This window comes from Sceloporus occidentalis, unplaced genomic scaffold (assembly GCF_023333645.1).
Source record: "Sceloporus occidentalis isolate IW3139 unplaced genomic scaffold, rSceOcc1.0.p SCAF_5, whole genome shotgun sequence".
In the NCBI taxonomy this organism is placed as follows: domain Eukaryota; kingdom Metazoa; phylum Chordata; class Lepidosauria; order Squamata; family Phrynosomatidae; genus Sceloporus; species Sceloporus occidentalis.
This window is the reverse complement of record NW_028316985.1, coordinates 185,087,325-185,113,053: the sequence shown is the minus strand read 5'-3', so window position 1 is coordinate 185,113,053 and position 25,729 is coordinate 185,087,325. Positions and strand designations below refer to the sequence as shown.

General features: G+C 43.4%; 1 protein-coding gene across 2 annotated transcripts in view; it reads left to right on the top strand.

Moving 5' to 3' along the window:
- Positions 1-25,729, top strand: part of LOC149313277 (disintegrin and metalloproteinase domain-containing protein 33-like) — a 79,967-nt gene that overhangs the window by 31,139 nt on the left and 23,099 nt on the right. For both annotated transcript variants that reach the window (XM_089526399.1, XM_089526400.1), the window contains exons 5-12: positions 2,418-2,494; positions 9,478-9,667; positions 10,761-10,826; positions 14,086-14,157; positions 16,309-16,475; positions 16,793-16,877; positions 19,178-19,320; positions 24,389-24,566. In XM_089526399.1, coding sequence (XP_089382525.1) covers positions 2,418-2,494; positions 9,478-9,667; positions 10,761-10,826; positions 14,086-14,157; positions 16,309-16,475; positions 16,793-16,877; positions 19,178-19,320; positions 24,389-24,566 — 978 coding nt within the window. The remainder of the gene's footprint in view (positions 1-2,417; positions 2,495-9,477; positions 9,668-10,760; positions 10,827-14,085; positions 14,158-16,308; positions 16,476-16,792; positions 16,878-19,177; positions 19,321-24,388; positions 24,567-25,729) is intronic.

Genomic DNA, 25,729 nt, shown 5'->3' with positions numbered 1-25,729 from the left:
AATCTGGTGACTCTGATCAAGTATGTGGTTTTGTATGGCAGACCCAAAGAGAGACAGACATTTTGATTATAGATATTATAATTTGTATAAAATGCATATAACAGAATGAGTGTGTTCAAGTGCCTGAGATACTCCTTCATTTGAAAACAAAACAAAACCTTAAAATAATATTAGAACTCTTGTTTGGTAGTAGCAGAAAACAAGCTTGCTCCATCCTCAATGTGACATCCCTTCAAATATTTAAACAGGGCTATCATATCACCTCTTATCTTTCTCTTCTCCAGGCTGAACATCTTATTCACACTGTTGACTCATGTTCAACTGGTGGTTTACTTGGGCTCCTAGATAGATCCCTTTCATACATATAAATCTTGTTCAGCCAGGCATCCCCCATCCTATATCTGTGCGTTTCATTTTTCCTCCCTAAGTGCAGTACCTTACATTTCTCTGTGTTGAATTTCATTTTGTTAGCTTTGCCCCAGCTTTTTAGTCTATTCAGATCATTTTGAATGTTGATCCTGTCCTCTGGGGTATTAGCTACTCCTCCTAATTTGGTGTCATCTGCAAATTTGATAAGTATGCCCCCAATTCTGTCATCCAAGTCATTGATAAAGTTGTTGAATATCACTGGGCCCAGGACAGAGCCCTGTGTCCATTGCATGTTTCTAGTTCATCCATCAGCTGGTGCAGAAAATGGGGTGCTCATGGCTGACCAAGAATATTTTGCTGCCTGAGCCAGAACAGCAAATGGTGCTACTTCGATTTCACAAATGGTGCTACATCATCCTCAGTTCAAGGAACATAGTCCTCAAGGCCAACCAGGTCATTTTTAACACTTGATGCAGAGGAACTCTTTGAAATGCCTCTGCCTTGTCCTTAGGGGCAAAAATGCAAGAATATTAATTAAGAAGAATTAACTGTTCCCCCCAAAATCTGGTCCTTGAAGCAGCTGCCTCATTCTGCCAGATGAGAGAGCCAAGCCCAAAACCACTGGATGGTTCATTGGGAATCCAGGGTTTAAGGAAATGCCAGTCTTGGTGAATGGTTGAGATAAGTGTGGTGAAGCATGGCACACAAAGGGTTCATTAAGAGGATAATGAGACCGAAGGCTCCTGCAGATTAAGAGATTACTTAGGAACGATAGGATTCATTTCTCCCAATGAGTCATTCCAAAGCAGTCTCTGGATTTTCTTGAGAACTCTCTTAATCATATTTTTGTCCCCAGACAGGATTGTAACATGATTTTCTTTCTTTTCCAAAAATCAGTCTTTCTTTCTTTCTTTCAAGTAATTTTGTTGTAGAAGATCAGTCAAGGCAATATATGGTTTTCTTAACCCTTCGTACCTTTATCATTATGCATTGATTTCTGTAGCATTACCAGAATACAGTAAAACTTTAAGGCATGATGTAACACTTGGATCCTTGTGTCTGGGATCAGTAATAGACTGGATGAAGGCCTATGCAGAATCTCATGGAGATGCTCTCTTTTAGGTGGTTCAGCTGTTCCTGGAATGCAATTTGATGCCACTTTCATTGCCATGGATCCATCCTACAGAATCCTGGCATTTGTAGTTTGGTGAGGCACCAGCCTGGCTTGGCAGAGGAGGCTAAAGACTTCATAAAATGACATATCCCAAGATTCTTTGGATAGTTCTTATAGTATAGTATTTAAAGTGGTGCAAACTGCATTATTTCTGCATTGCAGATGCACCCAATATGATCTGAGGAGGTGATATCCCTTTATCATTAAGTGTTTAGCTTTGTCTTGTTTTGACATTGAATAAACTGAGGCTGTCACACTTTCAACATATCATGAAATGGCATGACACTTTGGGAAAGGCAATACCCTCATCCCTATTCCCTCCACATTTGCAACTCTGACTTTTGCAGATTTGATTATTCACAAGTTTTCTTAATATGTTCTTTCTAGGAATATCTAGGTCCTCCAGTGCAACTCTAAGGTCTACCTTAACCAAAAGTCACACTGAAGGACCTAGAGATTCCTAGAGAAAACGCTCCGCTAGGCATCTGTAGCTCCTCCAGCACAACTCTACGCTCAATGTCTGGCAGGTATTGACCACAGCATTGCACTGGAGGACCTACAGATTCCTAAAGAGGGGTTCTCTCAGGTAAAAACTTAGCATTTTTGTTATTTGTGGTTTTCCTATATTCACGGGGGTTCTGTGCTCCTGACCCCAGCAAATGTGGAGGGGCAAGATGGGATATGCATGAAATGAAATGAAATGAAATAGAGCTGGGGGCATTAATGACATTAATGCCAATTACTTGACAGTTTCACCAGTACCCAGAAACTGTGTTGCTGCTGCAGGATAATCTGGTTCTTGCTGAAATTTGCATGCACAACCCACAGAAAATGAGGTGTCTTAGTTACCAATTGCTTCCCTCTGTTGTTCCAGGACCACTGTCTCTACCACGGCCGCGTCCGAGGACACGAAGGCTCCTCAGTGGTGCTCAGTACATGCTCTGGAATCAGGTAAGACATGGATTGACCAAAGAGATTAACGGCCACTTGCTTCCTCCCCAACACATTCAGGTGGCAAACCTGTGGTCCGTGAGCCAAGTGTGCCTGGTGAAGGTCCCTAACTGGCTCACAGCTTTTTACATGCCCTGCCATGAATGGCTGTTAAGCGTTCAAAAAGCTTAATTTCAGAAGGCAGTGGCAATTGATATGAATGTGCGTAATGGATTTGTGTGAGAGGGCGGGAGTAAGTGAAGTTATATGAAGGGCTGTGGTTGTGTGCCAAGCAATGCCTGATGAAATTCCCTCTCATAGAATCAGAATCCTAGAGTTAGAAGAGACCCCCAGGGGCCATCCAGTCCAACCCCATTCTGCCATGCAGGAACTCTCAACCAGAGCATCCCCAACAAATGGACATCCAGCCTTTGTTTACAGACCTCCAAAGAAGGAGACTCCATCGTACTCCGAAGGCGTGTATTCCACTGTCGAACTGCCCTTGCTCTAAGAAATTCCTCCTAATGTGGAGATGGAATCTCTTTTCCTGTAGCTTGCATTTACTGCTCCTTGTCCCAGTCTCTGGAGCTGGAGAAAACAAGCTTGCTCCCTCCTCAATATGACATCCCTTCAAATATTTAAACAGGGCTCTCATATCACCTCTTAACCATCTCTTTTCCAGGCTAAACATACCCAGCTCCCTAAGACATTCCTCATAAGGCATGCTTTACAGGCCCTTCACCATTTTAGTGGCCCACCTTCCAGTTTGCAATTGCCCACCCATGAGAAACCGGAGATTGGTATATTTGAGCCATTGATGCAGCATGGTGGGTTTTTAAAATTATGTTGTGGAGAATCTCTAAAAATTAGCGCAACAGTCTCCATACCTAGAAGAAATATGCATGTCAGTGGATTTTTGCCCAAATTTCACCAATTAGGACTCTGAATTTGAGGCTCATTTCCCTGCAATTTGGAGAATTCATGTTTCCTGCAATGTGCATAAATACAGCTCTTCCTTTTTGTAACCTTAATTTTTTGTTCTGTAAAGCATCCTCACAGCCATCAATTATTTCGCATTTAGGGCTTTGGCCATAATGCTGCCACCACCCAAAATGGCATGATCACAACCGCAAAGCTATCTTTTCTGAGATAAAATGTAACTGCTGGGAATCTCCCTGGTCTAATCTCATTCTCTTGTAGATAAGATTCCAATGCCTTTTTGTCACAAAACGACTCAGGGTCATTTGGCTTCTCCACATCAAGATTGTTTTTGGGTGGGAAATCATCTCCCCAAACAATTCAGGATTCAGAAGGCCACATTCTCAGTGGGAGCTTTCCCAAATGCTATTGTTTTCTGCCTTCAAGTCAATTCTGATTTATGGTGACCTTAAGGCCAACCTGAACAAATCTTGCAGAGAAAAACCCATGATGAAGGCAGCAGGAGAAGAGGAAGACCATGTTATAGATGAATGGACTTCATCCAGGAAACCACAATGGTCGCCCTGAGTCTGCAGGACCTGAGCAGGACTTGGGGGTCTCTCATTCATAGAGTCACCATAAATCAAAATTGACTTGAAAGCACTTCCTAACCAGAAGAAGGGGGCATGCTGCTTGTTTACTTGGCTTGTGTGACAAGTGACACCTTTGGAAATTCCCTCTTCTGTGCAACCACTAAAGATACAGGATCCCTCTCCAGTTTTCATTCTGGCAAGACTTTTCACTCCATCCTTCCTTCTCCAGCTTGCCATTCATGAGAATGGCCCCAAAGCTTTAAGAGCAAGTATTCATTCTCTATTTGTGAACCCTTTCTAGGAAGTTGATCACACGAGGGCAAGACTGGAAGTCTAAATGGGGTTTATCCCATCAAAATTGCACAATTACTTTTAAGATTTTCACACACGGTGGTCACAGGATTTTCCTGTGAATGATTTCTTGCTGTTTATTGCCTGGTTATTCCTGGGTTAATGGCGCTTTAATCACTTTTGATCGTGATGTCATCTGAAAACCTTATTGCGAATGCACGCAATCGTGCAATTTTCACGGGATATTCCCAGGATAATGATACTTCAATCATGATGTCGTGTGAAAAGCTTAACCCCGAATGCACAATTTTCACAGGATAAACCCATGGGATAAACCCCTTGTTTAAATATATGAAGGGCTGTCGTATTGAGCATGGAGCAAGCTTATTTTCTGCTGTTCCAGAGACTAGAATATGAAGCAATGGATGGAAGCTACAGGAAAAGAGATTCCAGCTCAACATTAGGAGGAATTTCCTGACAGTAAGGGCTGTTCTGCAGTAGAAGACACTCCCTTGGAGTGTAGTGGAATCTCCTTCCCTGGAGGTCTTTAAACAGAGACTGGATGACCATCTGTTGGGTGTGCTTTGGTTGTGTCTTCTTGCATGGCAGAATGGAGTTGGACTGGATGACCCTTGAGGTCTCTTCCAGCTCTGTGATTCTATGATTCTACACTTCCAATTGCCCCTGTGTGATAAACTCCTAGGTCTGGAGATGGAGAGAAAGGAAAGGGGAGATACTTCCCAGGGGTTCTTTTACAATCCCCATGCCCTTTTCCTCCTCTGCTTTTTGTGCCGCCAGTCCCTCCATTACAGCTTATCATCACAGGACTCAAAATAGCCCTGGCAGACCTTCGTTTCTGTGAGCTCCTTCTTGAGGAACGCTGGCAAGTGAAGTCATCTCTCAGCTATGCATCCTTACACGGACACACACACACACACACACACACACACACACACTATTAAATTGTGACTCAGGATATTAATGGACACAAAAATGAGTTGCACAGCTGGAGGCGAGCCTCATGCCTTCCTCGTGTGCCTTTGCCCGAGGCTGCAACTGAACTGAGAGGTCAGCTGGGTGAAGATCCCATTGGTTATAGGTCCTCAGTCCCGTTACGGAATTAAAATTGGCTCTCTTCATTCAAAGCTCTTGCTTTGGTTGTCTTTTGGTTTTGTTTTGCTTGCATTGCAAATTTGCATCCCTGAGATTTTTGAGTTTAATATCCTTGGGGGGGAAAGTCATACGAGGGCATTTTCTTCTCTTTCCATCGTCAGAAAGAAAGGTTTTATATTTGAACAAAGAGCAAAGTACATACCATGCAACATTTCAAAGGTGAAAACTGGGACGTGTATAGTGGGGCAATATCAGAGTGTGGTCAAGATGGCAGAAGTTATTGTTGTTCGTGTGTGCCTTCAAGTAATTTCTGACTTACGGAGACCCTAAGGTCGAGGGTTTCCTTGGCAAGATTTGTTAAGAAGAAACTGAGAGTATGTGGCTTGCCCAAGGCCACTGAGTGGGTTTTTATGACTGAGCTGGGAATCGAACCCTGGTCTCCAGAGTCGTCATCCAAGACTCAAACCACTATGCCATGCTGGCTCTGCCAGTTATTAATAATAATAATTATAAAAAAGACAAGCTAAGAGAAGCTGCAGCGGTTTGCTTTTGCCCGAGTTTACTGGAATGAGCAAAATTCTGCCTGCTCCTCTTTTCTCTCCCCATTGAATACTTTTGCACTTTGAACTCAGTTTGCAGCAATTGAAATAAGCTGAGGACGGATAGCAAAACTGGGGGGAATAGAGAAATCGGGACATTTTAAAAGTAGCTGTAAAAGTGGGACAACAGAGGATTAATTGGGAGTGTCCTTGCCAAACTGGGACAGCTGGAGTGTGGGGATGTGTTCAAAAGGTACCTACAGTGTCTTCATTCACTCCATGATTCTGGGGTGCTGCTACTCTCTGCTTCTGTCTTTTGTCTCCTCCTTGCTGTGGAATCCCATATCTTAGTATTTTGTCCTATCATAGTGGAGAAAGGCAAGCAGGCACAGAGAACTGGTACACACAGCTTTTAAGCCATGGTTACATCAGGAAAAAATGGCTTTGGTTATGTTTATTGCATGACGATGGCCTATAGCTGCTCTGTTCCCGACTCATAGCTCCTGTGTCACTTTTCATTGACAGGGGAAACCCATCAATGACCTTGCAAGTGACACTCTTTTAGTTGCAGAAAACTCCACAATAGGTTCACCATAAATCAGAAAGGACTTTAAGGCATGCAGCAGAAGCAGCAGCAGCAACAACAAACTAACCTTCACTTCAGCATTTAGAAATAGAATTCAGGCATTCAAAGATCCCCAGAAAAACCCATGATATGTTTGCCTTAGGGTTGCCCTAAGTTGGAAACACTTGAAGGCATACAACAAAAACAACAATTCAAGAAGTGACTTTAAAGTACTACAAAGATGGCTGGAAATAATGTACTACAAAGAAGGTTGGAAATAATGATAATTATTTGTGTTGCTGTTGTGTGCCGTCAAGTCGCTTCTGATTTATGGCGAGTCTAAGGCAAACCGATCACAGGGCTTTTGAGCAGGGAACTGAACCCCAGTCTCCTGAGTCCTAGACCAGTGCTCAAACCACTACACCACTCTGGCTACTGTAATGAATACTGGGAATGAATTATTAATTTTTAAAGTATTTTTTAAAAAGTAACTTGGCAAGCTCCAGATTTTGGGACACTCGCCGTCCCTCTGCCCCACCTGCCTCCCTGGAGTGCCATGAAGACAAAATGCTCAGCAAGGGAGAAGCAAGTAAGCCAAACTGAGTTCCTCAGAAAAAGGCTCAAGACGGAATAAACAAATAGCCCTGTGTGTGTTCCAGCAACGTGTCCTTAAACTTTATTGCCACATTGTTCTGCCTTTCCACATGACACAGAGAGAAAGGAATGCCTCTGTGCATCATGCTTCTTTTGTGGCCAAGCCAAGCTCTCTCCTGCTCCATTGGTTCGGGCGGGGGAAGAAAACGTGGCCAAGATTCCCCAAGAGAACTCCATCCATGCAAATACTCCAGGACCGCATTGTCTCATTCAAACATGGATGGATCTGGGGGAAATTATAGCAGAGCTTACACAGTCTACATATAAATAAAACACACGGGCCGGTCAAAGGCTCCCCTATTTACCCATTAAAAGTGTATTTAAATAAAAACCTCTTTACTTGAGAGTGAAAGGAATGCAAGGAAGGGGCCAGCCTAGTCTCCTGAGAAAGGGAGTTGCAGAGGTTTGGAGCAGCCACCGAGAAGGCTCTCTCTTCTGTGCCCTCACAAAGTGAGCCTGTGATGGTGGTGGGACTGAGGGAAAGCCTTCCCTTGAAGATCCCAGGGCTCTGGAAGGTTTGTATGGGGAGATACGGTCTCTCAAATCGTCTGGATTTATGTTTGGCTATGACTCCACTCTGGGCTCAAAATGCCCAGAGTTGCAGGCATGTGCTAGCTATTTGTTTGAAGTCCTCTTTGATGATTTCCCCCCTTTTCCATTTCTTATGCATCTCCTATTTAAAACTTAGTTCAGTTGAATGTTCCTTACTCATCCATCCTGGTTTCTTGTTCATTGGAACAGTTTGAAATTGTGCCTCCAGTATCTCCCTTTTGAGAAACTCCCATCCGCCCTGAGCTTCCTTCTCTTTCAGTATTCATGACCACGATATCTCCCCCAATATTTCCCTTAAGTTTACTGAAATCAACTCCTCTAAAGTCTTACAATGCGTGTCTGACTCTGCCTGGCTTCTCCTTTGCACAGTATAACAAACTCCAGGAGAACATGATCACTTCCACCTAAGGATCCCACCACTTGCACCCCATTAACCAAATCATCCTTGTTGGTTAGGATCAGATCCAAAATAGCTGACCCCCTTGTTGCCTCTTCCACTTTTTGGACCATGAAATTGTCTTCCAGGCAAGTGAGGAATTTGCTAGACCTTGAGGATTTGGCTGAGTTTGACTTCCAGCAAATATCAGGATAACTGAAGTCACCCATCACTGCTACATCTCTCCTTCCTGAGTGTGTAGTCATCTGTTCTAGAAAGGCATAATTCAATTCCTCCGTCTACTTAAGGGTCCGTAGTAGACTCCCCCAATAATATCCCTGTTGTTTCCCTCCCCTTTAATTTTTATCTAGATGCTCAATGTTTGGGGTGTATAGTTGTGCTATGTTTGGCTTATATTTGTTATTTTTATGTAATTGTTTTAATAGCTGTGAATAAAACCTCATTAAAAATGAGAAAAATGGGCCTGAGAGCAAATCAAGCCTGAACTCTCCCTGGAAACCAAAATAGCTGAACTGAGGCCATGGCACATTGGAGATATCATGAGATGGCATGATTCATGAGCAAAGACAGCTATGCTGGGGAAAGTGGAAGGCAGTAGGAAAAGAAAATCTCATTATAGGTGGAATAACTCTGTCAAGGAATCCATGGTGGCACTGAGTTTGCAAGACCTGAGCAGGGCTGTTGATGACCAGGTCTCTTCTCCATAGCACCACCATAAGTCAAAGCTGACTTTATGACAGTTAGCAACAACTACTACTACTACTACAACAACAACAAACAATATTGACCTGGACTAAGGCAACACAGAGGCTCTAAAATAGAGGTCAGACGTTCACTTCCAAAAAAATGCTTTTTAGAGGCTTCAACTAAAAATGAAATGTATTTGCTATACTGAAAGTTGCTGCCTTCATTGGTGATTTGCTTTACTAGTCGATTCCCACTTGGCGTGGGATTGGACTAAATGGACCTTAAGATCTCTTCCAATTCTTATATATCCCCATATCTGTAATACTGGAGTAATATTGATAAGGTTCAATTAGATAAGGTTCAATTAGATATGCGAGCCAGTGTGGTGTAGTGGTTTGAGTGCTGGACTAGGAAACTGGGGTACCAGGGTTCAAATCCTGGCTTGACCATGGAAACTCAGTGGGTGAGCCTGGGCAAGTCACACTCTCTCAGCTTCACAGGATGGCAATGGCAGATCCCCTCTGAAGACAGTTGCCAAGAAAACCCCATGATAGGCAAATGCCTTAGGGCCGCCATACATCAGAAATGACTTGAAAGACACACAACAACAACAGATATGGGAAAATGCTAATTAAAATAGTACTTCTTATTGGCATTGCTGTTGCTATAATCACCCACTTTTGCTCCTTAACTAGTGGGCTGATTATACTGGACCATAATAACAGCTATTACCTGAAACCTCCAGCAAGTCCAGGGCCTGGGCCTCACATCATCTACCGGACGGAGCACTTGCCAGTCAAAGGTGGGACTTGCGGGCATGGCGACCAGCTCCAAAGCAACGTAGCAGATATTGCCAGATTCCTCAAACCACTGGTGCATCAGCGGGTAAGCCTTTGTCTCAGTGGTTAGCAATGTGTAAGTCTGGAGCATGCATGCGGCCCCTGGGCTGCATCTGTAGCCCCAGACTCTCTTCGACCAAACTTCTTTTCTCACAGAAAAAGATAAATCCCTTTCTTTGAAGCCTCCAGGAACAAACCACAATTTTAATTAGTTGCAGACCTCTATTTAAAAAAGCACATTTTTTCAAAATCAGAACTAGAGTTCCCTTAATTCCAGTTTTTTGGGGGCAGCGGGATGGGGGGGATTTTTGCCCCAGAGGATCCCAGGGATAGAAAACTGGCCCCAGATCCACCAAAGTTGTCCACTCCTTGCTTCATGCTCTGGGTGGACATTATAGGATCCAAGATCAGGGAGTGAGACCGCCAACAAATACCAAGTGCAGTACGCTCCATTTCAGAGGAAGGAACTGCCAAACCCGACTCTGAGTATTGCTTGCCCTATGAAAAACCTAGGAAATTCATTCAAAGATAAAGCTGTGTTCATCTGTAAAATCAGTATGCAAAGGGATCTTGCAGCACCTTTGAGACTAAAGGAAAGAAAGAAGTTGGCGGCATGAGCTTTCATAGACTTAAATCTACTTCTACAAATGCATCTGAGCAAGTAGACTTAAATCACTGAAAGCTCATGCTGCCAACTTCTTTCTTTCAGTGAGTCTCAAAGGTGCTACAAGATCTGTCTACTAGAGAGGTGACTTGAAGGCACATACATACACACAAAGCAGTGTTGTGTAGCTGCTCTAGGGATCAGGTTTTGTCAGCACGGATCCACAGTAGGCTGCATGCCTCCATTTTCCATCAAAATCAGTTGAAAATTATCACTGGAAGTGATTTTCAGACACAAATCAGGTGACTTACAGAAGGCTGTTGGATGGTTTTTGGCAGGGCAGGTTTAGAGGTGTTTAAAGTGGAGGTCTTCAGTATCAGCAATTGATCCGAAAATGTAACAGGAGCAAGGGGTGTGGGGGCCTTAGGAGCAGGGTTTGGGCAAGTCTGGGGACCACAAAATGTCTTGTGGGACATTATGTAGTCCTGGGCCATGCTTCCCCCCCACACTTTTGCTAAAGTAATTTGTTTTGCAGAAAAGGAGGGACGTCTGGAGGACCCTAAAATACATGGAGCTCTTCATTGTTGCAGACTACACCCTGGTGAGAATTTCTTTCCTTTTCCCTTTAGCGTAAAAGAGGCTTTCATGTGGCGCTTCTATGAACTCACAGAAGCCTCGAGTCCAGTTTCACAACAGCCTTGGTCTTACCAGGAAGGAGCCAAGATCCTACATTGGGGTTTTTCTAGCATGGATCTCCACATGTGGAGTTATGCACGGATTGCACTATGTAGCTCTTACGTTGAATGGTGCCGTTGTGCTAGCAAATGCACAACCAAACAGACATGTGTCTGCAGTTCTGCCTGCGAAATGGCACCAAGTGCGCAACTCCACTCCTGCATCCCTGAACTGACTGGAGACATTTTGGTGGAAAGGTGGGATACATCATCATCATTCTTCATAGGGTGCACATGCACATTTGGTTGCTCATTCGTTTGTGCTACATTTCCACTCAACACAAGAGTTGTGGAGCATAATCAATGTGTTAATTCAACATATAGAGGTTTTGGTCAAGCAAACTCAATGCAAAATCTCAGCTACTAACTTTCAGAGATATTATGCCTTTGATGTATCAATGCCAATAGATATATAATCAATTGCTGGGGAATGTGATGTGGAAATTGCAGTCGGTCATATGTCCTGCTGATATATTTCCCAAAGGCAACTATTTGGCTATTGTGGGGATATAATATTCAATCAGAAAAGACTTTGGTCTTGTTCTTCTTAGGTTGGGACCTGTCTCGTTCCCATCAGTCCAGACTTAGATGCTAGCAGGACATCTGTAACAGGGCTTTTCCTGTTGACCTCAGGTTCATTGCCATTGTTGGTAGCTTCATCTTCCTTGAATGCACCTAATCCCCTTTCAAAGACGTCTAAGTTGGTGGCCAGCACAAAGTGTTGTGACAGCAAATTCTGCAGACAGATGACGTGGGGTGTGTGAATGACCTCCTTTTGTCTGCCTTGAATCCCCTGCCAATAAGTTTCAGGGGGTGGCCTCCAGATCTGTTATTACAATATTTGTTTTACTTGTCTGATCCTCCCAGGGTGGTCCATCCCTGCTATGTCTGTCTTCCCCAAGAGAAAGGGCAAGGGGCAGGCAGGCAGACAGTCTTTCCAAGCAGCAAACATCTAACTGATGTTTGTCCCAAAGTCAGATTTATCTCTGTCTGACCCTGAAAGGCCTAAATACCCTGAAGGTACCAGATCCCATCTGATCTGGAAGCTAAGCAGGGTGAGTCTTGGTTAGTACTTAGATGGGAGGCCTCCAGAGAGTACAAGGTACTGTGGGGTATTCAGTCGCCCCTCTACATTTGCAGCTTTGACTTTTGTGGATTTTATTATTTGTGGATTTGATCAATATGTTCTTTCTAGGAATTTCTAGGTCCTTCAGCATGATTCTGCTGGAAGCTGACCATAGAGTCAAGCTGGAAGACCTAGAGATTCCTAAAGAGGCCTTCTCTCAGGTTAAACAAAATAGGGTTTTTTTATTTGCAGTTTTCCCATTTTCACAGGGTTCCTGTGCCCCTAACCCCAGTGAATGTGGAAGGCCCACTTTATTTTAGCGGATAGCAATGGCAAACTGGGATGCAGTGGCTTAGACACCAATTCTGATGATCGGGAGAGCAGAAGGTTGGCAGTTTGAGGCCTAAGTGCTGTATGATAGGGTGAGCTCCCATCACTGGTCCCAGCTTCTGCCAACATAGCAGTTCGGAAGCATGTAAAAGTGCAAGTAGATAAACAGCTACCACTTTAATGGGAAGGTAACAGCATTCAGTGCAGTCTTACGTGCCACATAACCACCATGGCTCATAGTAACGGAGATGACCATGTTACAACTAGACATTCATGACAAGGGACTACCTGTACTTTTACCTTTAATGGCAAACCACCCCTTGAGAATTCCTGGCCTAAGAAATCCCTATGTAATTCATGGCGTCTCGATAGTTTGTCGGCAATGACCTAGAAATCTCTATACGGCTTGAGTCCAGGCAATTTGAACGATCATATCTCTGTTCATGAGTCCACTAAAGCTCTATGATCTTCAGGAGAGGCTCTTATCTCTGAAATGACCACCTTCTCAGGCTTACCTGGTGGGAACAAGGGAGAGGGCCTTCTTGGTGGCTGCTCCCAGTCTTTGTAACTCCTTCCCTAGGGAAACCAGGGTAGCTCCTTCTTTGCTCTCCTTCCATCAGCAACTGAAAACATTCTTGTGCCATCAGGCTTTTGGAAACTGAATAGGATGAGTTTTTAATGATGCCCTGCGCTGTTTTAGAGCTTGTATGACCTCTTAATTTTAATGTCATATAGCCTTAATTGTAATGTTTTTAATGTTTTGACTTTATGCATTGTTTAAACTGACTTTCAAATAACGTTTACAGTTCTACTTTAATCAAAGTTTTGTTTAGGTTTTAATCTATATGGTTTTGAAGTGTGTTGTTAGCAGCCACCTTGAGTTCCATTATTGGGAGAAAGGTGGGATATAAATGCATACAACAACAGCAGCAACAACAACAACAACAACAATGTTAGCAGGTTAATTGAAGGCACATACATACATGAGTCCTGCCACAGTGTTAGGGCTCCTTTCCTTTCCTTTTTTTTTATCATGGAAAGCTAAAGAGGGTTTAAAGACCCAGGAAAAATGTGGAGGCATTTGAAATTGGTGTTTTCTGATTTGGATTTGGCCCAAAATGAAGGCAAATCCTTCTGAATGGAGTGTGTGTATGTGTATGTGTCTATGTGTGTGTACATGTGCAGGGGTACTCCTTTTTCATGGGCCACCCAACTGTATGAAATTTGGCTTTAATAATTAATAGATGAGAGATGTTGTTAATTGCCATCAAGTCACCTTCAACCTATGAAGTTGACCCTATGAAGAAGACACCTCCAAGACTCTCTGTCATTAACAGCTCTGCAAACTCATAGCCTGATGGAGTCAATCTACTACGTTGTGGTCTTCCTCTTTTCCTTGTTGTTGTTGTTGTTGTTGTTGTTGTTGTTGTTGTTGTTGTGTGCCTTCCAGTCATTTTCAATGTATGGCGAACCTATCATGGGGTTTTCCTACTGCCCTTAAATTTACTGAGCATTGCCGTATTGTAGAACGATGATGCTCAATAATGCTTAACGTGAGTCATGTTATCTCATGATCTGTTCAATTATGATAGCTCTGCATCATTTTGGCTTTTAGGAGAGTTCAGATATGAGTTGCTCTCAGATCTATTGATTTGTCCTTTTGGCTTAAGATGTACATCACTGACTGTGTTTCTTTTTTTCTATCTTCTTCTCCTCTCATTCCTCTCCAGTTTACAACTCAAAAGCAAAACTTGGGTCGCACAAAGCAACGGATTCTGGAGATTGCCAATTATGTGGACAAGGTAATCCCTTGGATTATGGTGGCTGTGTCTATACTTAAGACAAATACAGAAAGGCTCATAGCTTCCTAATTATCTAACAGGATAAGACTATAGCCACATCTGCACTATTAATGCAGTTTGGCACTAATTTAGTTGCCATAGCTCAACCCTATGGAATTCTGGGATATGTAGTTTTGTGAGATATTTAGCCCTCTCTGTCAGAGAACTCAGGTCCCCCAACAAACGGCAGATCCCAGAATTCCATAGCATTGAGCCATGGCAATTAAAGTGGTGTCGTATTGCATTATTTCTGCAATGCAGATGCAGCCTATGGTTGTTTGTGGTTTTGGTGGTTGTGAACTCCAAAGGGACAGGTTCTGCTGCCAATTGTTGGTTAGGGAGTTTCAAGACCATCTGTATGCTTAAAACATGGCATTGCCCAAATAGTGTAGAAAAGGGGTAGCTGTCAAAGAGAGACGTCGTCCTTTGTTAACTTAGTTCCTGAAAGAAGAAGTTTTCTTCCCACTGTGAGAACGTCTTTGAGAGCTGCAGTTTTCACAGGTTGGTTGTAGTTTGAGACTTATTGGGTGGAAAAATTGCATGTGGGGTTTTTGCACACAAAGCAGCCTTTTCCCTGCAGGAAATAATTTTTTGGGGCAGAAATGTTATTTTCTGCACACAGAAATTGCTGTTTCCTATGCAAAAAATGCTATTTTCTTTGCCAGCCCACCCACTGCAAAGTTAATGCAGAATAAGTCCTGAACTGCTAAGATTTTAGTTACTGAAGAAGTTTTCTTTTTGGTCAGGATTTCCCAACACTTGAGAAACACCTTTTGACTTCATACACACACACACACACACGAGAAATATTTTTCCATCCCTGTTGTATCATCTAATTTTAAAAGGGAAGGGTGATACAACTCTCTTACACAGTAATAACGCTGCCCCCCCCCCCCACCTTGTGTCACCCTTCCTCTTTCCCCATTCTCATTATGCTTTTAATTGCTTTTAAACTGTTTTAATTCAGTGCTTGGTTTCAATATGCCAGCGTATTCGATTGCTTTTTAAAATTGCTCTTGAATGGTGCAGCCCATCGGTTTGAGCTTTGTTTAGATTTATGTCCTTGTAAGCTTCCCTGGGTCGTGCAAACGAAGAAAGGCCGAATCTAAATTAACTAATTAAAGGAATCTGTGTCTACGGGTGGCCTCTGTTCCCTGCCCTGTTGTTTTTAATTGAATCCCCAGCCTCCACCGCGGATCACATTAAACCTGCGGAGCTGTCTCTGTCCTACTTCATGCATCATATAGTCTTTTGCCTGGAAATCTTCTGTCGCAAGAGCTTCCTCTCTCGCACGCTCTCTATATGTCACATTGCTTTCCACAGTGTTTTGAATGAAACCTTTCCTCCAGTTTTTATTGATTTCCTCCGAAGTGAGCAGGCAGAGTCACTGCCACTGGGCTGGGTCTCTGTGTTCCCCTCTTCCCTTCTTAAACCTAAGAGCATAAGGAGATGGGATAGAAATATTTGAACTAATGAACAACCCTGATGGACAGAGGAGATAATATCACTTGATGTCAAATGGTTTTTGAGGTTGACAGTGGCTTTCTAGGCCTGGTTTTTAAAATCATCATTATCATCTCCTCCCTCTCTTCTTCCTCTTCCTCCTTCCCCTCTTTCTCCTCCCTGCTCCTTCTTCCTCTTCTTTTGCTCCTATTAATCCTCTCTTCTCCTTCCTTCTGCTCATCCTTCTCTTCTTCCTCTGCCTCCTTTCATTCCTCTTCCTTCTCCTCCTCCTCTCCTCCTCCTCTTTTCATGTTTCTTCTTCTTCCTCCTGCCCATCCTTCCCCTCTTTCTCTACTGTCTCCCCAAATTACTCCTCCCCTCTCCTCCTTTCTCCTCTTCTCCCCTTCTTCTTCCTCCTCCTCCTCCTCCTTCCTCCTTCTCTTCTTTCTCTCCTTCCTTCCTCTTCTTCTTCCTCCTCTCCTTCTTTCTGTTCCTTCTCCTCTTCCTCTTCTTCCTCCTCTTTCATCCCTCTCTTTTTTCTTCTTCCCCCTCTTCTTTCCTCCTCCTCCTTCTTCCTCTTCCCTTTCTCCTTATTCTCCCTTTCCCCTCTGTCTTCTTTTCCTTTTTGCTTCTTTTCTCTCTCCTTCCATTCCTGACTTTCTCCACCAGTTTTACAGGTCCTTGGACATCAAAGTTGCCCTGATAGGTCTTGAGGTATGGACCGAACGGGACCAGTGCACCGTGAGCAATGATGCCCATGCCACCCTTGTGTCCTTCCTGCAGTGGAAAAAGTCTTTGAAATCTCGGAAGAAGCATGACAATGCTCAGCTCTTGACGTGAGTCTTCCTGGCCGAAGGAACCAAGATCGAAAAATACTCCAAAATCCAAAACATTTCTGGCCCAAAGCATGGAAGATTCCACCTGTATTTACATCATTTAGCAAACATTGCTTACTCACTCCCTTCTTCCAAATTCTCTCTCTGAAGGACAGTGATTCTTGTTTTTGGTCTTTGCAGCATCTAGTAGTAATGTGTTTCTCAGGTTTCAGGTATTTTAACGTTCTGAGATTATTTTAGATTGGGCTGAAATTCTGTTCAAATCAATACAGGACCCTAGCAATGGTGTCACTTTCTTTTGTTTCTTATCTTCACAGTGGAGTTCCATTCAAAGGGACAACAATTGGAATGGCTCCGCTAGAGGGCATGTGCAGTGGGGAAAACTCTGGTGGTGTCAGCATGGTAAGAAAGATATTGCCTCTCCCCAATCTCCCCCAGTCACATGAAATATTCCTCTCCATCATTTTGACATAATCTCCTTCCTAACCACCAGCAAGTAGAATCATAGCATCATAGAGCTGGAAGCGACCACAAGGGCCATCCAATCCAACTCCCTTCTGCTATGCAATGCAAGCACTCTCTGTGACAGATGGCCACCCAGCCTCTGTTTGAAAACCTCCAAAGAAGGAGACTCCACTACACTCTGAGGCAGCGTCTTCCACTGTCCATCTGCTCTGACCATCAGGACATTCTTCCTAATGTTGAAGTGCAATCTCTTTCCCTGTAGTCTGAATCCATTGTTCGATGTCTGAGTCTCTGGAGCGGCAGAAGACAAGCTTGCCCCATCCTCAATATGCCACCCCTTCAAATATTGAAACATAGTCCTTATGTCATCCCTTAAATTTCTCTTCTCCAGGCTAAACTCACCCAGCCCCCTAAGCCATTCCTCATAAGACTAAGTGGTTTCCAGACCTTTCCCCATTTTGGTCACCCTCCAATGGACATGCTCCTAAAAATAAATTATTATTATTATTATCATTATTATTATTATTATTATTATTAGTATTCAATATCCCCCTTGAATTGTGGTTCTGTTGCAGAGTGAGCCTCATGACTGCCCCCATTGTTACCATAGGTCTTGGAATTCGGAGATATAGCCATGTTAGTCTGGACTATCAGTATGCAAAGAGATCTTGTAGCACCTTTGAGAGGCTAACTGTGTGAATGAAGTTGTAGCATAAACTTGCGTAGACTTGGTCTACTCCTTCAGATTCCTCATATGCTTGGCCTTGGAGTTTAGCTCACAAAAGAGAAGATCTAAGGGTTCTGTGAAAGCCCTATTTAAATATCAGATGGGAATCTCATGTAGAAGAGGGATCATCCTTGGTTTTTGTTTGCTGTTCCAAAGCCTAGAAGCCAAACCAGTAGATGCAAATTGCAGGAAAACCAATGCCACCTATTTATTTACTTTTTATTTATTTATGGGATTTATATCCCACCTTTCCCCCAAAATGGAACCATCTAAACATTAGGAAGAACTTCTTGACTGTAAGAGCTGCTTGATAGTGGAATCGACGGCCTCAAAGGGTGGTGCCCTCTCCTTCTTTCTTCAAACAAAGATTGAATGGCCATCTCTCAACAGTGATTTAGTTGCACATTTCTTCTTGGCAGGGAGTTAGCCTAGATTAACCTTGTGGTCCCTTCCAACTCTATGATTCTCAGTATGATTTGGTTATAGATTTGTAGAGCTGGAAGGGGATCCCAAGGGTCAGCTAGGCTAAACCCCAGCTAGTGCAAGAAATGCTCAGTTAAAGTCAGGCAAACCAAGCTGTTGGAGCGATTGAGGGAGTGGAGTATGTTTATTCTGGAGAGGATAAGTAATAAGATAGCTAGCCAAGATCATGCTTGCATAGCTTGAATCTATTCTCCTGTAGTTAAATGGTAGTTCTGCTACCCCACCCTTCTGCTAAAGTCCAACATTCCACAACAAGTAGGGTATCTGTGAATGTCCTTGCTATTTCCACACTCCCAGTGCATCTGTTGTTATGCTGCAGGCACTGATGAGTATCCATACACCATCCCAGCATGCACAACTGCATGTGCAACTGTAACACTTGGAATTCTGCTTACACAAGAGTGATCTGAACACAGTAGTTAAGCAAGGGCTGAAAAAGTACAAGCACGTGCATAAGGGGGTTTCCATGCCAGCCAGTTATCTTGAACAAACCTAAAGGTTTATCATGTAGAAGATGGTGGAGTGAGCTTGTTTTCTGGTGCTTTTGAGGGAGGACCTGAACCAATGTAATGGAATCATAAGACATTAGGAAGAACATCCGGAGCTGTTTCACAGTGGAATAACCTACGCCAGAAGATGGTAAATTCTCTTTCCATGAAAGTTTTTAAACAGAGGTTGGATGCCCACCTTTCAGTGATGCTTTTGCAAAGGATTGCTGCATGTCAGTGGGTTGGATTGGATGGCTGCTGAGGTTCCTTTCAGCTTGGTGATTCTCTAACACTTTGGGTCTCATTCCCAAAATGAAATTCACAAGGAAAACAGTTTCAGCCCGGATGTCTACACTGGTGTCAGAACTTGTGATTTTAAAGCTGGCTAAACCGGGTTTAGCTAAAATAAGTGTTGGAGCAAAGACCTGTCCTAGCCTAGAGTCCTAGAAATGATGTCCTTTCACTTTGGGAGTAAACTCACTTCTCTCATTTTTACCCAACAAGGTTTTCTTTGCTTCTCTCTTCATTCTTTATCCCAGGACCATTCAGAGTTGCCCATTGGAGCTGCTGCCACCATGGCCCACGAAATTGGCCACAACTTTGGCATGAGCCACGATGTTGAAGGCTGCTGTGTGGAGGCCACAGCGTCCCAAGGTGGCTGTGTCATGGCTGCTGCAACAGGGTAAGATGGTGTGTAGCTTTTGGGACTAGCTATCGTGGAGGTATTTTGTAAATACCTAAGAAGCATGACCCTTTTACACTGAGCAGCTCTTTTGTTTGAGCATTTGACTTGCCCAAGGACACCCAGTAGGTTTCCATGCCCAAGCTGGGAATCAAACCCGCATCATATCCCTGCACTATATATGTGTGTGTGTGCGTGCGCATACATGCACCAGATGCTCCCAAACACTGTAATGTGTGTGCCTATTAGGGGAATTTGCCATGTTTTTAGCCCCACTGGGAAAAGTATTTTTAATAATAATAATAACAACAACAACAACAACAATGTTTATTTATAACACCTTTTCCACCAAAGGGCAGAACATCAAACATATATAATCAGAAACAGTCAATAAAACACATTGCTATAAAATGCTAAAATGCTAAAGTACTAAAATAGTATAATTCCAAAACAAACTCCTCCTTTATTGGAACTCACTTCCTGTTGCAAAGCAGAGCAAGGAAAATTTACTTTTTTGGATGATAACTCGCAGAAAATCAGAACAGCATAAAAGTGATGTAACTTTTGCATTGGATTCATAGGTTGCTCCAGGCTTAGTTAATGGATCTTGAGAGAACATGAAGGGCTAGAGTTTTGTTTTGCTTCGAAAGCACCCAAACACAGAAGCTGAGCAAGCTTTGTCTCAGCGTGATGCAGATGTGCAATACTAGACAGTAAAGCGTTCTTGAAAGTGTGTCTTCTGTGCTAAATGATAATGAACTTTGTTGAACTTCCTTTTAAATGGGGCAATGTGAGTCCCAGCACTGCATTGCTTTTGTTTCCGAATGGATACAACTCGCAGTGACTTTTGGATTTTCCCCCTCTTCAGTTTAGAGGGTGGGAATTCTCTCCTTCCATCTTGTGCACTTCTCTCTTCCAGTAACATGGAGCCTTGCTGGTTGGAGGAACATCAGCAGCTGTAAATTAAAGCCAGCTTTCTTTACATTGCAAGGCAGCTGGGTTGCAGACAGCTGTATGGTAGCAAGGAGAAGTTGTTAAGCAAGAGGCAGGGAAGGGGAAGAGAGAGGCCAAATGAGGACTCAATCAGAAGAGTGCCATTTGTAACCTCTTCTTAAAATTAAGCCATGCACGGAGTGGCAGGCCAAGGTTTTGCATCTGTTAAGCACATTGACGCAGTCCTGCAAAGAACAGTGTGGTTTCTCCCAGCCAGAAAACTTTGCACAGGGAAACTTCTGTGTGCATGCACACATACATGTGTGTGTGTTTGTAAGCGTATGGCCTCAACATTGAGTCTGAGATTATCACACTGTTCTTAAACAGTGGGATATAAGTGAGACTGACACTGTAATGACAGGATCTTATTGCACCACATCGTGGCTACGTATCCTGTAGTCATTCTGTGCTTCTGCTGTTGCTTTTCACGAATGGGAAAATCCCATGAATAGCTGCTAGCCCCACAGTTAACCTGTTATTGAAGTATGTGCCATAGGTTATTCAGGATAATTCAGAGAGAAGGGGATTTAAACCAATTTCACTGCACACACATCCCCCCCATTCCCAATGAAAGTAAGACTTCTTACTCCTGAGCAGGCAATCATTTTGTCTTGGGCAGGGGAAAGGGGACTGAAACAGGTTTCTCTGCACCTTTTCCAGTGAAAGCAAGGGGCTGTGCAGACTGCCCCAAAGGGGCCCTGATCTGGCCTTTGCAGGGCTCAATAGCCACGGCATTGCAGCTTTATGCCTCTCCTTCAGCACTGTGTTGTGTGGATGCAGTGCCAGAGGGACACCGTGATGCCACATGCTATGTGGTGTGTCAGGCGGTGTCATATCGCTTGGGGGCGGAGCTGGGGCATGCGTCATATGGATAGCAGACCGCGACTCCGCCCCCAGGGTGCCCTTTTGCGGCAGTGATGCACAGCCCCAAGACTTTTTAGAATCATAGAATCATAGAATAATAGAGTTGGAAGAGACCACAAGGGTCATCCAGTCCAACCCCCTGCCATGCAGGAAATCTCTTATTCTTATTCCTGAGGAGGCAATCATTTTGTCTTGGGCAGGAGAAAGAGGATTGAAACAGGTTTCTTTGCACCATTCCCAATGAAAGCAAGATTTCCTGTATGGCAGAATGGGATTGGACTAGATGGCCCTTGTGGTCTCTTCCAACTCTATGATTCTGTGGTTCTATGATTCCTACTCCTGAGGAGGCACTCATTTTGTCTGCAGCCACACTCCATTCCCAACAAAAGCAAGATTTTACTTACTTAATCTCAGGTAGCTGGTGGGTAAATGGAACAGTAGTGCAATAAGATGCATGGGCAACTTGTTATCAATTCACAGTTGTATGCTGATGCGAAAAGAATCGTTGCTGTTTCGTGTGTTTAAAAAGCAGCAACAGCATTGGGAGGGAAGCTTTGTGCGATAATCTCCTGTGTTGTTCACACAAATAGTTGTAACAGTGGCTTGGGCGTTGGATCAGCTGTTGCAGCCATTGATGGGAGAATTAAAACATGAAAGAGAGACTAGAACAAGAACCAGTCGATTCAGGTTACAAGAAAAAAGACTCCAGCCAAACATTAGAAAGACTTTAAAAAAACAAAACTGTAAGAGCCGTTTGATAGTGGAATAGATTGCCTCAAAGAGATATGGATTCTTATTCTTTGGTTGGATGGGCATCCTTCAGAAGTGCTGCAATAGTGTATTCCTGCTTAGCACAGGTTTGGTTCCCAAACTTTGGTCCTCTAAGTGTTTTGAACTTCAGTTTCCAGAAGCCTTAGCAAGCTTGGCCAACAGGTATGAAATCTGGAATCTGAAGTCCTGAACATCTGAAGGACCAAGGTTTGGGAACCAGTGGACTAGACAGCCCTTGCAGTCCTTCTAACTCTGTGGTTCTGTTTTGATGATTTTCAGTTGTTTGGAGGGGAGTATATTTCAATGCAAAATTCCTTCTTAGGAGCCCCAGGATGCATGGATCCTGATTCTAAGGAGGTCAGATCCAGTACATGGGAGCAAAATATTCTAAGGAATTAATCTTAGGAAGTGTCCCTGGGCTGGAAGTGGCCATGGTAGGCAACAGCTTCATAAATAACCTGCACTGGGTTTTATAGTGCTTGGCACAGGCTTCGTGGCCAGCAATTCTCTGGATTCATTGCCCAGTTTCTCCAAATGAAAAGGACTAATCAATTTTGCTTTGAACTGGAGTTACTTTCAAAGTAAATTTTGTTTAGCTTTGAAGAAAGCCGTTATGCAAAACCCAAAGTGTTTGCAAATTCACACTTAAATAGGCCCTTAATTATTCTTCATTGTGGTTGTCAGCCATAAATATTCCCACACCAATTAATATACTTTTAACTAAAAATACACCCCCCCCCCCGCCATCTCCACTCTCATAATGTATTAAAACCATTGGTGGTTTGCTTGTTATGAAGTAATTAGGGCACCCACTTGTATTAAAGTGTGTTAGGGCTGTTAGGCTGTGTGTGTGTGTGTCTTTGCTTGTCTTTGAGTGTTTATATATGTGTTGTCATTATTCTTTATTAATTAAAACATTTATATCTCCCCCAATATCTGAAGATCTCAGGGCGGCTTACAGTAAAATTCATTGAAAACAACAAATAATAATAAACATACAGTCACACTTGGATCTTGTGGGGGATCCGTTGCAGACCCCCTCGCGAGTTCCAAAACTTGCGCATATTCAAGCCCCATAGGCTTGAATGGGGTGCATGCATGCAGGGCGTGTAACATGGACAAATGCCCCATTGGGGTTAATGGCGGTTACCCCTCTGTGGTTTTTCAAATCCGCAGACTTGAAGGGGCAACTGTATATATAAAGAGGCATTTCCTCAAGTATTGATTACATAGGATCATAAAATATTAGGAGATTATTACACAAGGGCTATTTACACTTTAATAACACTATTCTAACATTTTTAGCAAGAACGATACAGTGATGAAATTGCAACACTTACTTTCACACGGTGTCACAATAACAGGGCATTAACGATTCATGAATGGTGAAATAGCACTTTTACATTCCACATGTCAAAAGAAGGGGTTGTGATTGAAAAGGGGGGGGGACGGGTAATTTCTCACCGCTAAGAAACTCTCCTGTGACTCACAAGTGTGACACAGGAAATTATTCTACCGAACAGCACACTGGGGGACTGGGAGATTCAATTTACAGTCACCCCTCCAAGTCTGTGGACTTGATATCCATGAGAGGCGACAGTATGCTCGTGGCGCACACATTGAATGTACGCACCTCATTCAAGCCTATGGGGCTTGAATATGTGTACATTTTGGAAGTCGCGGGTGTGTGTGTGTGTGTCCGGAATGCATCCTCCATGAGTTCCAAGGGTCAACTGTATTTCCGGAAGGTTTAATGACCAGTTCTCAGTGCTGCTATTGATATGTGATTGTCTTTCACACATTTGCTATATTGCTAAGGAAGCGCTCTTGGCAAGCCATTAATGCTTTTTTGTCATTAATGAGACATTGCACTAGCACAGCGCTTTGATAATGGGACAAATACAGTATGTGCATGACATTGTGTGAAAATCTTCCTGCGATCGCGCAAACATGACAAGAGCATAGTGTTTTTATCCTGTTTCTTATCCCTGTATGATCATCTCAGAGTTGGAAGAGACCCCAAGGGCCATCCAGTCGAACCATATTCTGCAGTGCAAGAACATACAATGAAAGCAGCCCCTGACAGATGGCCATCCAGCCTCTGTTTAAAAACCTCCAAAGAAGGAGACTATACTACTCTCTAAGTACTGTCAAACAGCTCTTACTATCAGGAAATTCCTCCTAATGTTGAGCTGGCATCTCTTTTCCTGTAGTTTGAATCCATTGCTCTGTGTCCATGTTACTACCATTTTCTGTTATAAATAATTTTCTGTTATAAATAATTATTTTCCTCTTTGTCCTTAAATTGCGGTCTTTTGATTATTATTATTTTGTCTGTGTAGCCTTTCCTTAAAGAACATCTTGAGCCTTCTGTTCTTCGCATACCAGGATTAACGGACAAACCTTCCTTTGGCTTTCTCCTCTTTGTCTCTTTCGGCAGCTACCCTTTCCCTAAAGTGTTCAGCTCCTGCAGCCGGAGGCAACTGGAGAGTTATTTCCAGAAGGGAGGCGGCATGTGTCTCTTCAACATGCCCAACACCAAGGACCTGGTGATGGGCAAGAAGTGCGGCAATGGATTCCTGGAAGATGGGGAGGAGTGTGACTGTGGGGAGATAGAGGTATGTTTTTAGGTGGTTTAATTTCAGAAACTGTGCTGGGCCAGGTGTCCATCACCATTACTTATACATCTTCCTCTTCCTTGCCAGCCCCGACCCCCACTCCAGCAAGCCATGCCCCCAAGCTCTGCCCTCCATTTCTGACCTAAAGAGTGGAAAACATTCCTTTCAAACTACAGCTGAGACCTTGTCTGCAGGGGCCAAAAGTCCCATCTGTCCCCCATTTTCATATTGTTCTATTCAGATGACATACATCCCAAACCCTAGTTCTAGTGCAAACAATGCATATGATGTCTGGCACGTTCTGCACCAAAACCAGGCTAAAAGGTAAAGGTAAAGGTTTCCCCTTGACATGAGTGTCTAGTCGCATCCAACTGTAGGGGGCAATACTCATCTCTGTTACTAAGCCGAGGGAGCCAGTGTTGTCAAAGATGACTCCGGTGGTCATCTGGCCAGCATGGCTGCACAGAACACTGCTTCCTTCTCACCAAAGTGGTACCTATTTATCTACTTGCATTTGCATGCTTTCAAACTGCTAGATTGGCAGAAGCTGGGACTAGTGATGGGAGCTCACTCCGTCACGTGGTACTTGGGCTTTGAATTGTTAACTTCCAACCTTCTGATCATCACAATTGGCATCAGAACCAAGATATACCACTCTTAACCCACATAAAAAGTATATCTATTACTCCAAACCTTCAGGGAAAATGTAGAGTCCTCCATTCCCACGCTGTCATGGATGTTTATCACACTATATCCTTAAAGTGCCACAATTCCAGTTTGACTCCTCTAGCTGCCTCCTGTTGCATTCTGGGATTGGCAGTTTTAAGGAGGGGTATTTAGAATTCTCAGGCAGAGAAGTTCTTTGCCTGAGAATTCTAAATACCCCTCCTTAAAACTGCCAATCCCAGAATGCAACAGGAGGCAGCTAGAGGAGTCAAACTGGAATTGTGGCACTTTAAGGGTATAGTGTGATAAACATCATGGTTGCCTGCACAGTGTCCCACTGAGCTGCTTCTAAGGTCAGAACAAGCGCATCCTCCACTGCAGGTCATAAAATCTGCATCTGCTGCAGGTCATAAAATCATAGAATCATAGAGCTGGAGGAGACCACAAGGGCCATCAAGTCAAGTCCTGTCAATCAAAGCACCCCCAATAAGATCAGA